General features: G+C 37.4%; 1 protein-coding gene across 2 annotated transcripts in view; it reads right to left on the reverse strand.

Annotated features, from left to right (window-relative positions):
* Positions 1-15,868, reverse strand: part of PCSK5 (proprotein convertase subtilisin/kexin type 5) — a 422,934-nt gene that overhangs the window by 209,883 nt on the left and 197,183 nt on the right. For both annotated transcript variants that reach the window (XM_037797346.1, XM_037797347.1), the window contains exon 9: positions 12,905-13,005. In XM_037797346.1, coding sequence (XP_037653274.1) covers positions 12,905-13,005 — 101 coding nt within the window. The remainder of the gene's footprint in view (positions 1-12,904; positions 13,006-15,868) is intronic.

Below are 15,868 nucleotides of genomic sequence, written 5' to 3' on the forward strand. Positions count from 1 at the left end.
CAGATTTTGAAATAGGACTTTCCAACCCAAAGGTTCTTAACCTGGGGTCCGTTGCTTACTCTAAGGTACAGATGTGCATTTGGGCACATTTTAGGGGGAAAGCCTAAACTGCTTTCATCAGCATATATCAGATTGTCCTGGGGGTACCAAAAGATTAGGTATGACTATCTCATCGAATAATTCATAAAGGACACATATATTTGACTAAATAATAATTAAAAAATAAAGAAAAAACCCTCTCCATGTTAAAGCAGTTTGAAAAAAACTCAAAAGCAAAGGACAAATTGGGAAAATATTTGCGATAACTATGGCCAAGGTGTACTATGTTATATATTGATAAGAAAAATATTAGCAACATAAAATATTAAGTGATTTGTACAGGATTCGTGCCATTACTTCCTTTTCTTGAGAGACACTGAAAAACATTTCTGAATTTAATTTGGGTGTTAGTTATTATAATTCAGGAATTTCTCAAAACCCAACAATATCCACCGAGCGGCAACAGCAACCACAAAGATCGGAAACCTTCTTTAATCTAATTTTCCTTAATTGCAGGTTACGTAAAGTACTATTTGGTAAAATGTTTGATTAAAATGTTACAGGGGTGAGGGAAGAACAACAAAATGCACAACAGGATCTGAAAGGAAAGCAACTTTTCAGGTTGAAAATAATAAAGTGTGAAAGATTTCTCACATTAGATACATTATATTATGGATATATGGAACAGAATTTACCAGCATCATAGTATTTGGAGATATTGCACTACTCAAGCATAAAACAGGCTCTGAAAGTTGATTATATAGGGAGACTTTCAATTTTTTTAATATATATTTCTGCATGCTTTATATTGTTTTTTACAAAAAATATGTATTATTGTGGTGATAAAAATCTATGTGGTTTTAAATGGTTCATTTGCTAGTAATATTGGCAGCTATGGGCTTGCTGTTCTTGGATTTTTCAGCATTAAAGAAATATTTATTTGCTTCCAAGAAGTTGGTGGAAAATAGTAACAGTGGTATGTTTTCAGGAACTGCTGTGATGAAAAAGGCTCTCAAACGTCCTGATTTCAGATTGGCAGATAGTTTTTGAATTTTCAAGTCAATGTAAGATTGGTAACTTTCAATTTTGCCAAATAAGGAAAGTATCATTTCATATAAATAAGAAAATCTGATACCAAAATAGTATATAATTTTAAATATATAAGAATATAATTAAAAAATAAAACCCTAAAAACATACATTTACTTGAAAAATAATCTGCATTACATTATCATTATTATTCTCCTTTGGCGATCCTTGAACACTCTCAACATATAACATCTCTACAGACCAGACGGTCTCTGGGCAACCTTCCAATGTTATGATTCCATGGACAACCTGATAACAATTACTTTATGTTGTTACATTCCAGGTATAGGATCCCATGTAATTGAGAGTTTTAGCACAAAGAAAATTATAACATTGAATACATCTGGTATGGCAAAGGAGGCTATTAGATGTCAACTCCATGGGTACCTAAATTCAGAGCAACGAATAAGAATGTAGCATGACTAATATGATTGCTCCTTTAGCATGCCTCTCCAGGAATCTCTCTACAACGTTGTTTCAAGTGGTTTGCAAAAGTTTCCAATAGTTAAATAACAAGCAGACTCCTATTAGAGCTGTTAAGAAAACACATACCCCTATCTTACATTTCCCTCAAATTCTTGTCCTACTCCCAATATCCCTGGGTTATGTACAGAGTTTTTTCAGGCATTACTTTGAGACTTTTATAAATGCCAACTTCCTGCATTTCTGATGGCTTGGATTAAAAATATTAATCTATCTCTGAAGGGATGCCCAACAAGTTCTCAGTCATCTACAGGCATGTTTCTAAATTTGTTGTGGGAATTTAAAAAACATGATGACTCCTTCAGACTTCCTTCCACTTCATTTGACCTCCCTATTGAAAAAGGTGAAAATTTGTCAATGTCACTATCAAACAATAGCCCAGTAAAAACCATCACAAAACAAAGCTAGATCATTTTTATGATTCAGTTCTCAGCAAAAAAGCCACCCCCACGTAAATGTAAATATCTCAAGTATTTAAATCATTCATCCTTTTCTACCCATAGTCTGCCATCACCTTCCATTATGATAACAGGCTTTGTTTTTTTTTTTTTTTTTCTATCATAGCACTTGGCATCACGTGTAATGATCTTAACTCTGTGCCTCCTGTAACTGGAATGAATGTTCTATTAGGACTGAGTTCAGGGCACTGCACACAGTTGTGTTCAACCTGCCCAAATATTCCTGGCAGTTCTGGCATGGACCATGCATCTTTCGTTCATAGATGCATTCTGGTTCTTAACACAGTGCCAGACACTTACCGAATTTCATCAAAACCATGATACTAAAGATTACAATATGACCGTAAGATACATTGCAATTTCAGAGACATGAACAATGTCTGTTGTAAAATTAAAAAAATTATGCTAATTGAAATAACTCAGTAAATATTTCTTAAATGAATCAATATTTAGAGTAAAGACAAAACATGTCAGCACTATCACCCACTAACTATAGATACCTGAATAGGTACCTCTTCATACTTCTGAATAATTATAGGGGGAGCTGTTTCTTTCCCTTTACTCATTCATTCGTAATACAAATATCTGATTGTTTACTAATTGTCAAGTATTGTTTAGTCCTGAGGTCACTGCAGCATACTCACTCTTAAGACAGTCTGGAAGGGGGTTTCTCACTATGATCCATGGAGCACTTGAAAAAACAGTCCCTGAATTATGTTGAGGGTTTTCAAATCTGTATTTTAAAACAAGATCCCATATGACTATAGGCACACTAAAGTTGAAAAAGAATTTCAAAGTAAGGCTCAAATTCTTCTTTATCTGTAAGGCTTCATAATTTTCCCTGCACAAAGTTTTGTCTCCTTTATTGAAACATGTGGCCCTTACAGTTCACAGGACCATTTGTGATTAAAATAGCAAGGGGATGGAGTGTGATGGTGGGCTCTGGGTCAGAGTGCCTTGAGTTCAAATTCCAGATCTATCACTTACCACCTAAGTGAATTTCTGAGTCTCACTCTCCACATCTGAAACATGGCAATAATGCTTGCTTTATAGTGCAGCTTTGAGGATTAAATGAGAAAACCCACAGAAAGCACACAGCTCAGTATTTGGCAGAGTAAGAATTCAATGAAGGCTGGTGGCTGGATTTTATTTTTTTAATCATTTTATTTTTTAATTTACCTTTATGAAATCTTATGCATTGTTTTCAGACACAACTGGGGCCAATGGCAAGAAGAATCTTTTGTTTCTCACTGAGGGCTTGTGCCACGTCCCATATATGGGGTGGTTACGAATGACGCTACCATGTTTTGCAGTTTCTTGTTTCTCTGAGATATATGCAAAGAACAGGAAACTTTACTTCACCTTATCACACATATGGCTACTCAGTAAGATTCAGAATCATCATGAATAGAGAAATGAAAACTCAATCAAAGATGGTAAAAGATTATCTATTTTTCCAAATCTAAAATGTCTTTTTGCATTGCAAATTCTATTCCAGGTATCAAAGTTTATTTCACTAGGAATTTGTTGCCTGGACTTTTGACACATCAATGCCATAATTGACTTGTAGATGTCAGGATGAATAAATCTTATATGTTAGCGAAATGACATGCTTTTCAGTCTGTCATTTATATTCTCTTATTTACTTTTCTCTAATAACGACTGCAAAATGCATTAGGATTAAAATTTTTTAAAAAGAGAAAAAGAAGAGTGCTGGAATCAGTGAATACAAAAATCAAATTCTAGTGTCACTAGGAACTATGTTTTCTGTGCAAGTGATACAAAAAATCCTCTCTTTTATTTGACAAGAATGTCCTGGAAGTAAAAAATTATAGGTCGAGTCAATGTTGGCATAGGTCAGCTTGATTCAAAACTTGGCATGAAAATAGTTTGAATTTTAACTGGGCATCAAATCTAGGGCTTAGGAATATATCTGGGAATCTTCAAATACAAAGATAGTGATGCTTGATGAAGTCCTCTAATGAGTAATTTTGCAGAATGTGTTGAAGTATGCTTTCACTAATGTGATTAAGGAGCAAGCTATGATGCAAAATTATTAATGCACCCTGAATAAAGAATCAGCTTCTCTTTTTCCTAGCAAGGAAAATTGTATTTGATAGTATTTGGGGTGTTACCATAGATGCTATCAAGAACAAAAATTTCCTGGCATTGAATAAAATCCAGAAACCCTCAAGAGACTAAATTTAAGTACTAAATTTAACATATTTCTCATAAACTCACTAACACATTAGAATTTCTAAGCAATCTTATCTGGTAACTGCATAAGGTCAATTTGCTGTTAACACACTATTTAAATTAAACAACACAGAAGCAGATGAGCAATTTATAATGTAAATAAATCCATATTCTCTATTTTCTTTCTCTTTTTAAAAATATAAACTCTCAGTCGTTTATAGCAATCATGACCTTGTTCAAAGGTATTTTCTGACGATTGATGACCTGCTGGGGGAGCTGATGTACCCATGCATAGTCAATAATGGCAAGAGCAACTTGCTACAAGTCTTATTGTAAGACTTGTTGGCCCAGGAATCTTCTTGTCCCATCAGGTTTTTATGCTTCTCCTCATTTCTGGAATCCCAGGGGAAGAATAAAGAGTCTATATTTCAATAGATGGTACCACAATCTACTCAAGTGTTCTGCAAAGAAATGGACCGCAGCCTTGATTTTTCCCTTTCCCCCAAGGCACATAGCTAAGTAATTCCCTATTGCTTGTACTTGAGAAATATACATCGCATCTGTCCACTTCTCTGTATCCTCATTGCCATCATATAGACCAAGCTACCCTAATCTCTCTCCAGAACTACTGTACTAGCTTCCCAAATAGTTTACTGTCTTGCTCCCAACAATTCCTTCTCCATAGAGAAGCAGGAATGACTCCTAAAATTTTTAATCAAATCATGTCTCCCCTCTTAAAAAGACTCCATCATGCTTACTTAGGATCATGGTGCCTTATGTGATCTGGGCTTTCCCAACCCCTCAACTCATACCAGATATGCAAGATCTTCTTCCCGTTTCTCAAATACAGTAACCTCCTTCCAACTACATGCTCCTCCCTCTCCATGGGATGGCCATCCAGTTCTTGACATGGCAGATGCCTCATATTTCAGGTCTCAGCTGACATGTCACCTCCTCTTAGAGGGCCTTCCCTGATCATTCTAAATGATATAGCTCCCTCCCTCCAATCACGCTGCACTGCACTACTCTCTGTATGTCCTTCTTAGTACTTATAATCTATTTGTTTACTGATTGCCTCCTGAAATAGGAGGCAAATTCCATGTCTGTCCATACACCATTCAATTCATAACACCTAACATAGTAATATATATATTATAGAAGCTGTGGGTTTACAGAACAATCATGCATAAAATACCAGATTCCCATATACCACCCTATTATTAAAACATTGCATTGGTGTGGTGCATTTGTTAGAACTGATGAAAGCACATTTTTATAATTGTACTATTAACTATAGACCATGGTTTAATTTAGGGTTCACTGTTTGTATTGTGCAGTTCCATGGATTTTTTAAATTGAATTTTTATTCTATTATCACATATACAACCTAACTGATATATATTTCAGGGCTGTGAATTAAAAATACAGATAAGCAGCATGAGGTGACAATCACCTGAGAACTTTTCTGTCCTCAGTTCAGGCTCTAAGCAACTCAACTGTCCAGCATGGTTTTTAGTTTCCCATCAAGGGAGGGAGATGGAAAGCACTGGTTAAATCTCAAGGTAATATAAGGTAAATAGACTTGTTGACCAATCTTTTCCCAGTAAGAAAGGACACCTTTGGATGCTGCACTATTTTAAACCAGGTAAAAAGTTGAGCCGAGTGAAAACTGGCTTCTGCCTAATTTGAACCTGAATAGTGCTAGAGGACAGAGTGTATTGTCTGCGTGTGTGTAGACATAACAAAGCTATTTTCATGCACAGTCCTGGCAGAAGGCCCTGGTAACTGCTCTTTGGGTCTGGTTACAATTATTTCGCTATAGGGAATAATCCGGGACAGTACATCCCTTCTCTTTCCACTCGGCCTCGAGTCGAACGTGTGCTGTTTTTACTGCACAAACTCTCTTTTCAGCTCTCCTCCCTGATTATCTTTTAATTCCCCTAAACGTCCTCATGCTGGCTATTCTAGCCATTCAGGCCAGAAATCTTAGCTGAATCCTAAACCCAAACTACAACATGACAAGGCCCAAGAAACACAGTATGTTACAGGAAAGACATGTTTGATGCCTCCTTCTTTATCATCATAATTATACTGAGTCTGGGAGTACAGGTCTGCATTTTCATGGTTTGTGCATGTGTTTGTTTTCTAAGTTCTAACTGAAATAAATAAAACTATCCTAAAAAGAAAGGGGGTGGCAGGTCCTCTGGTATTTTACCTCAATAGCTAAAGGAGGTTGTCTTCCGCATCCACTGCAGCATTTCATAGCGCTGAATGTGGCCTTTGGGAAAATTTTTAATGGAATGTTTTATATTAAAATGTGTTTTTTATTGAAAACAACACAGAAGATAAAAATTTATTAAAGACGTCAATATTAAAATGATAACACCAATATTTAGATCTATTTATGCCTATCATTTCCTTCTGATGTGGCCTCCCTTCAACATGCTCAGTTCTGGACATCTGAACCAGCCCCCTTCCCACCCCACCACCTGCGCCTTTGAGAGCTAGCTTGTTAAAAAATTCCAGACTCCCTCTCAACCGGCCAAGGCATTAACTTCTGATAATAATTGTATCCCAGATATTGTATCCCAAATATTCTGTACATTTCACCATTTAATTTCTGCATTAGAAAAATACACAGGTGAGGCAGAGAATATAAAGATAGATGAAGCAAAGATATACAGTGATTGATCAACGGGAACTGCATAAGATTTATACAGATGGCAATTTTTAGGTTTACAAGATACTCAGTTTAATTTCCTGAGAAAAGAATTTTCAGGATAGTTTACTGAAATTAACAACATATGGTGTGAATCATCCTTTGGCTCAACTCTTCTTTCATTTTTCATACTTTTACCTTTCTGTGTCTTACATTATCCCTTCCACTAAGACAAAAAGGTAGTAGGATTTTGCTGGGAATCACAGAGGGAACAACTTCATGTCCTTTTTACCAGTCCTGGGGAACAATAAGTAAACCCTAAGGGTGGGAAATGGGTTGAGGCAGCTTAAGGATTAGAAGTCACAAATCAATATATAAACTAAAAGAACTGAAAGGTAAAAATAATTAATATGTAAACTTGAGCAATTCTGTAAACTTCTTTAGGACTCACGCCCTTTCCAAAAAAATAAGAATGTAGGACTAAATTGATTAATTCTATATTTGTTGAGAATTGACCTTGTTCAAAGCATTGTGCGTAGGTATCATGGAAGATATACAAGTGGCATTCACCAACATTACAATCTGAATCATCAAGGCTTACCATATTCCATTTTCATCCAAGTCCCACACTCTCCAAGCACCCCCCCCACATTATTTCATTGACCCTCAAATAATTTTTCCGTCAGTGTACATTTGCCTTCTGAATGAGATTATATGATTCTTTGAGGGTGAGTGGCATTTTCTATAAATATTTGCCTTATACCCTGCCTAATTCACTTAGTCCCTAGAGTGATGTTTAAAATGTTTTAGTGTTCAATGTGTATTTGTTATATACACATAAAGATACAATTCTTATTCTTTAGGAATTTAAGCCTTGTTTGGAAGATAATACATACAAAAACATAATAATCCATACATTGAAATATAAAACACAAAAAGTACAGTAGTATAGATTATTGAAGTGATATTTAACATTCTCTAAGCCAGTATAGAGCAATGGTAATAGGATGGAACCGATAGATAATATTTAGAAAGTAGATAAACCTGCTTAGAAATGTGTGAAAATGTATGCTTATATATAGTGTACCAGGAGTAGATGATGCTTAACAGGTACCAAATATACTTCTAGTGTAGGATAATAGCTGCCACCCTAAATTCTTTGCTTTCTAAATTTGGATCCTGATACATTGGATTTTCTCAAGGTAAGATATTCCTGTGGCCCCTGAAATATGAAATTTGAGGAAAATGGTTTGGGTCACTCAAAACAAGGATTTGTGGAAGATTCTTTACAGCAATATTTTTTTTTCTAAGTTCTAAATAATTCAAGAAGTTTCTGCCTGACTCTCTCCCCTTTATTTACCATTCGCTATGCAGAATGGCATTTAATGATTGCTGAACGTATATTGTTCAATTTTTCAATGAAAGAAACTTTGTAATTCAAGGGAAAGAGGTTTCTTTGGTGAACTTAACATTTAAATTTCCTGAGTAAATGCTGATATTTTTAATATATAAAATACTCCATCAAAATAGCTTTGCTTTGCTAATACTTGCAGACTCAGGGCAAAAAAACTTTCAGCAAGACATGCTTTATTATTCTGAACCCTCTGCATTGTGCTCAATGTCAGTTATTTCAACTTTATTTTATAAACCATTTTTATGAAAGGTCATTTGCTAGCAAGCTTTTCTTTCTTTCCTATAGGCTAGGAGTACTAGAAATATTTACCAGAATCTAGGGACAAAGCACCTTATGAATGTGATTTGGTGCTCTCTTTAATTGCTCACCTAAAATTACTGCAGTCATATTTCAGTACTTGCTTTATTTAAGAATCCTCTCTCCAGGACATTCTTTTTATTTGAATATTTTGTTAAGCTATATAAAAAACAACTATCACTGTAAGTGGCAAGGCCTGAATGGTAACTAGTTCACTTGTAATAATGGACTACATGTTCTCCATTCACTCAGCTGAAAACCAGAAAATTACCAAAAAATCCATAAAATTAACAAAATTGAAATGTTACAAACCTTTTGAATCAAAAACTATGTGATGAGGGTACCCCAATGCTAAAAACATTTTTCTCTTCACTTAAGATGACAGTATTTTCTTCTTTTCTGAAGCAGTTCATGTATTTTACAAGGGTAAAGAGTTTATAGCTTTATCTACCCAGGAAGCATCTCTAGGAACAGAGACGAAATTGTCTAATTTACTAGAGAGGCAAGGTTCATGACTGTCAGAAGCAGCTGTAGAGCTTAACACAACCCAAACAAAAGAGGCTGAAATGCAGGGAAAAAAGGTAAGGAGACAGCTTTTTGGAGGAACTGAGGATCCTGCCAGGGGCCTGAGGTATATTATAGTGGAGTTTGTTGCAACAGATACTTTTACACACCCAATAGGAAAAGGATGGCCTGGGGTTCCTGTTAGCCACTGCTACAACGTTAATTCATGACCAAACTTTTGTTAAGTTCAGATGAAAAGACTTAAAACTTATCTGTTTCTTTGTTTTGAATTTGTTTTCTTTTCCCTTAGATTCCCAAGTAAAAGCTTTTTTTTGAAAAGCTCCAACCTCAAGGAGAATCAGGATGATGGAGAGGCCAATGGTAGAAGTAAATCCCCAGTTGGTTCCAGAGTCTGGTCCCCTGATGATCTAGGTAAGCACTTGGGGAACATAAAGGAAGCAGGTTGGGGGGAAGCTCAGGAGGTGGGAGTTTTCCCTGATGTTCCTGTGACAGTAAATACTGTAAGTTAGGGACATTTTGAGATACAAGACATTTTTCTTGTGCAGGGATAGTTGGGACATGTTGGTGATTAGGGAGTGGCAGCTCCTGCCTGCAGCTTTTCATCTGTAGGCTCAGTCCCATCCATTTACTCAGGGTGGTAGACTGAATTATGTACCCCAACAAAGACATGTTCTTCATATTGATCTACATTCTGTGTATGTGAACCCATTTGTACATAGCACCCTTTAAGATGTTATTTTTAGTTAAGGTGTGGTTCAAATGAATCAGGGTAAGCCTTAATTAATCTATATTACTGGAGTCCTTTATAAGCAGAAGGAATTTGGATGCAGTTAGTCGGAGAAGGCCATGCAGGAAGAAGCTGGAAATCAGCGGAAAACAGAAGAGCAGACACAAGGAGACAGAGATCCCCATATGACAGGAGGCAGCGATGTAAGCCAAGGATATCCAAGGATTGCAGCAAGCCAGCACCAGAACACTACAGATTTCAGGGAGAAAGCATGGTTTGGCTGAGCCTTGAGATAAATTGTGAATCAAAAACTATGTGATGAGGACTTCTAGACCGTGAGATAAATTCCTGTCGTCAAGCCAACTGGTATGTGATATTTGTCATAGCAGCCCACCAAGCTAAGACACACAGCAAACCCTGACCTTGGTGAGGAATGCATGCCTTGAGCAATGGGCAGATCTGAACCATCATTCTGCCTGGTTGTGGTTTTCTCTCCTTTTCCCTTGAAGTAAAAGGGAGTTTCTTCTACACTGGGCTCTTCAACTTGTAGCAGAAAGGGTTGAATCTCAAAATACCAAGGTTCAAGTGTGGTTGAGAAGCAATAGTGTAAAAGGAGACTGCAAAGGTGGGGGCTTATAAGTGCGTGAGGGACATCTGCAAAGTTTGGATTAGCTTTAGATAGCAATAAAATGATTGCAGCCTTGCTGAATGTTACTTGAACTCCTCTCTATAAATTCTTAGTTTTAGATATTTTCCACTCATGCTGGAAGCCCACTGATTACTGATGTTAGTTTCACATCAATACCTGATCCACTCTTTCATTTCTCAGACCTCTTCCCCCTAAATTTCAGCTTCACTTACAGGCAAAGATTAGCTTATTGGACAAACCAATGTAGTTACAAGGAAAGGTTTATTCTTTCTCATTTCATCAGATTGTTCACCAAATATTTTGGCTCCATAATTAAACAGGACTGCTAAAATCTTAAAATAAAATGGATTTTCCAGGTAAACTGTAACTTGGGGCATTCCCTTCTCCCCTTACCCATCATTGTAGTTTTGGCTACAATCATTCTAAAAAATGCTCAAAATGCAAAGGAAAATAAAACAGATACAGTCTGTCAGTGTATTGCCCAGTCCCAGTGTGATCTTATCTATCTGAATGGCTTATTGGATAAAGCTAAATAGTGATTAAAAGAACTGTTGTTGCAAATAATCATGTTAATGGAAGATTGCAAAGAACTGAGTAACACCTTGGTCCATACAGAAACAGCTATACTGTAATGGTACTTAACTGTCAAGCTTAAGTTTGAGGTTATATCATGTGGTTGGGAGGGGGTGGGTAGGAAGGGGATGGAGAAAGAATTTCCCGATTTTTTTTTCTTTTCATATTTTGTGGGCAGGAAAACAATCCAAAGAAACAATGCAGAATTTCAGAATAATAAAACTATATATATATATTTTGAGTCACCAAATTAAAAACACAGATACTTAATTGAGACTTTTGTTTCCAGAATATTCCAGGGAAAAGTTGTAGAGTGAGAATTTAATAGGATACGTGCAAGTTCCTTGCTATGCCTCAGTTTGTCAATGTTAAAAGATAAATTATGTCGAAATGATTTAATTTTTAACCTTGTCTTGACAAAGATATCCATGTGTTCGCAGGGTCTTGTATATCTCAGCATCAAAGCTTGGGCAGAAGGGCATCCAAAGAATGACACCACATCCAGAGCCTCTGCCCTTCTGCCCAAAGCTTTGCACAGCTCATCAATTTACCATATCCACATTCTGTAAAGACCCAACTGCCTTAACACCTAAGTACCTAAAAGCCTAATACCACAAGGGGCCATCTGTAAATGCTGTGAAGATACTTGTATACTGAGGATGAAATAGCATCCTTCTTTTAATGTCTGAGCCCTTCATTATTTTTGCATTTCCCCCCATCACCTGCTATTGCTCTTACTTCCAGATGACCTAGTATTTCCTTTTTTTCCTAGGGGATTGCCAGATCAGTTTTTCTAAAAATGCTTACGTGATTTTGGCTCCTTTTTGTTATACTCCCTCTGCAGGGTGAGCCTCCGAGTACAGGCCCACATTCTCATCAAAAATCCTTGGGCCAGATGTGTTTGGAATTCAAATGTTTTTCGGCTATAATGCCCATAGCATACATCACACAAAACCTCCAGCAGGGTTTAACTCAGCACCTCATAATCAAATACATTGATATTTCTGCAGTGAAATGTACAAATTTTCACAATAAATGGAATACATAAAGACATTAATTAGTCTCAAATCAGTCAGGCAAAGCTTTGCCAGCAAGTGACTTTCGGTGTCAAATTTGCAAAAGAACTTTCAGTTTATAGGGCATTTTAGATTTTGAAATTGAGGATAAGGGGTTATAGACCTGTATTAGGTTTTCAAAGACTTATGACAAATTAATCTATTTATACTTGGAGAAAGAAGACACAGGCCTACTACAAATAACCCAAAGGGGCCTGTCAGAATGACATTTTAGACACAGAATTTGACTATATTGAATAGGGTGTGAGATAAGTGGGTTGTCCTCATTCCTGGGTTCCCGTTATAGGACACCAACATATCCTCTCCTCCAGAATCACCTGTGATGGTGCTGTCGTCACGGACCCGAGCTGCCTCACTGTTACGCAGGAAAAGGACCAAGACTGGGCAGACCTAGATTCCCTGGGAGCCACAGCAACATTCCCAGACCAGAACAGAAACCTCAACAAGACAAGATTGTCGGAGCCAATTGGCATGCTTGTACTGTGACTCCATAATAAAATAATCACACAGATTTTTTAAGCATATAAAAAACAAAAATTGCCTTCTTTAATATAAGGGAAAGCATTATTATTTTTTTTTAAACCCTGATCTTTGAAGTTTTAAGGATGGGATTGGGAAGATCACTCCCGGTTACTATGCGAGGGTCAAACACTAGGGAGGGGTAAGTTTTCCGTGAGATGAGGGGCTGTCGCCATGAGAATGACATAGATCAAGGCTTACTTGGCTTCCAGGGCCAGTGCGATGATGCCTGCAGCCATGGGGGCTGAGGCTGACGTCCCCGTGTGGTTGTCTGTGCAGCGCTGCCTCAGATCCGTGGTAATCTAGAGACAAAGGAAGTGAAAGGTTTAGATCTCTGGGATCAAAGTGAGTTGCATGCAGGTAGAAAGAAATTTATTTATAAAAGTGGAATGGAAGGGATGAAATGTTTGTCTCCAATTCCTCATTCCTGGGCTCCAGTGACCATTCCACTTGTAGGAAATCATCGGTGTCAATCAACTTTGAAAAGGGAAGCAGCTGGCAAGTGGATTCCACTCCAGTTAAAATCCGGGTTGGGATAAGGGTGAGACAAGTGAGGCATCTACAGTTCACAACATCAGTGTCGTGCAAGACACTCCTTAAATTTTGCTCCCTTGGCACCTTACTTGCCTCACCATAGCCCTGGTTAAAACTAAGTTATTTCATTATCCCAACATTTCTTTAATAATCAAACATGTTAAATCAATAACCAAACACTGAACAAGTGTAAGGATTTAAAGCATGTGGTCCTTGTCCTCTTAGACTTTCCCCTTGGAAAAGTCACAAATGTGTGCTCTACCATAGAAGGAACCTTTGATGGTAGACTTGTTTCAGTAATTCTTAGAAATGTTGCATGGATGAACCAAGACTTCCTTAACAGTTAACAGAGATACAAAAACAAGGTTGAACCCAGAGCACTTGATAGGAAATTATAGCATTAAATGTATGGTTGTATATTACTGAAGGAGATTAACCATTTCTCCATTTTTTTGCATGTCAAAATGTGAGAACTAAATAATTTTTTCCCTCTCTTGGCTTGAATCCAGCTCACTTCAGCCGTGGCTGAGTAACATTTTACCATTCAACCCTTTTTCCATTATCATCCCTCTAAAGAGAAAAAAAAAAAAATTCTCATTTTGTCCTCTTCGAAAATGTACAAGAGTTTCTGGCTTGTAAGATGAGTTAATGATCTCATTCCAGTTTTTGGAAGAAGTTAGTAAACCTTTCTTGGGCAGCAAGACAAGCATATTGTCTATATTTTATAGATAAGAAAACTGAGGTGAAAGGTCAGCAGAAAGGTGAAGAGGTTAGAGGCAGCTGAAAATAAAGCCCCCTCATTCTCAGGTCTTCCTTCAAGAGGAGTGTGAAAATTAGTTGAATTTGGTTTGGAAAGAAATCTCCACAGGAAGAAAGTGCTATAATACACCTTTCTAGAAATTTCTTTGATGTCACATGAGGATGTCTGAGTGGACTCTTAAATTACGCTATGGTCCTGGATTGACATCCTGGCCATTTATTTTCACGAGACCAACAGTTTTCATTGTCTTTTCTTTGTTCCTTTTGATACCTCTAGTGTTATCAGATTATCCATACCCGGTAGGTATAAGTATTGAAACAAAAGAACGGAAGAATGAGCAAAAATTTGTAGAACCACAAAGACATGGTGGCAGAGGGTGGTGGGATAGGATGAATGTCACGCTGTTCTCCCCCTGAATAACTGAATGGTGTGTCTCGGGACTGCTGTAATAAAGTACCACAAATTGGGTGGCTTAGAACTACAGAAATTTATTGTCGCACAGTTCTGGAGGCCAGAAGTCAGAAATCAAGGTGTCGGCAGGGCTGTGCATCCTCTAAAGCTTGCAGGGCAGAATTCATCTACACGGCTTCCAGACTCTGGCATTCAACGGCAGTCCGTGGTGTTCCTTGGTTTGTCCATGAATCACTCCAATCTCTGCCTGTGTCTTCACTTGGTTGTCTTCTCCCTGTGTCTCCATCTTTACCTGGTAGTCTCTAGACATATCTGTCTGTCTGTCCATGTCCAAACTTCCCTTCCATAAGGACACCATCATATAGGATCAAGACCCATTCTAATCCAGTTTGGTCTCACCTTAATAAATCACATCTTCAAAGACCCTATTTCCAAATAAGGTCACATTCATTGAACCATAGGTTAGGATTTGAACATATCTTTTGGGAGAAGACAATTCAATCCATAACAGTGTACAAGAGCCAGAGCCGAGCACAGCTGACAAGAAGGTAAAATTGTTTCTTAATTAACAGACTTTGCTATTCATCTACTGAGTATCCCCACTATGTCTGTGAAAATAGAGCTCTACCCAGGTCTAGATTCTGATATTTTCTGGACTTTCAATGGTTGACTTTAAAAAGGTGTTTCTGCCTCATTTGAAATCATGGGTTAATTTGCAGTCCTGCTTTCCAAAAGACTGGTCCCCAAGTCAATTCCTGAGCACACCAGGAGCAACTTGTTTCTAGGTCTCCAAACATGTTCAGAAATGACTTTGCCTGCATTTTTCCCATTTTACCTCACTCTCGTAGTCACATTCCTTTGTCCAAGTTTTATTTTTTCAATGACTTGTGCCTGGATTCAAGATAGTTCATGATGTTTTCCCACTTGGCGCTCTTTGCTTGGTTCTTCAGCTGCACCAGACACTTTCAATGCATAGAAACAAATCCAGAATAAACACTTCCAGTGTGTGTAGCATTTTGATTATAATAAATAACAACTGCCAGCCAATCCCAAATGCAAGCAATGAAAGTCTTATGATGTCGAGTTTGCAGTGGACCACGTATATATGCATATACAGCTGGAGTAAAAAGCGACTGCATGCTTTTATATGTAAACGCTTATAAAGCGTCAAAGGCTATTAATATAGCCAAGCTTGTGAAATTCCCAATCACCATTGTGCTTTCATTATTTTTCAACAACTTTAAATGAAAACTGAAAATGGTGAGTAGGAGTGGAGGGGAGTGTGGAGCAGGAAGGTGATGGAGAGGGGGCAAGTTAAAAGGAACAGGAAGAAAAGAAACAGAAACCTCCCCACTCCCTTCTCGTTCTATTGAAGTGGAAATTCCAGCTGGGTCATTTCAAGAGGAAGTCACTATCAATGGTGGAGATATTTAGGTGTAAATTACTGGAAAGATCTAAGG

This window comes from Choloepus didactylus, chromosome 10 (assembly GCF_015220235.1).
Source record: "Choloepus didactylus isolate mChoDid1 chromosome 10, mChoDid1.pri, whole genome shotgun sequence".
Classification (NCBI taxonomy): Eukaryota; Metazoa; Chordata; class Mammalia; order Pilosa; family Megalonychidae; genus Choloepus; species Choloepus didactylus.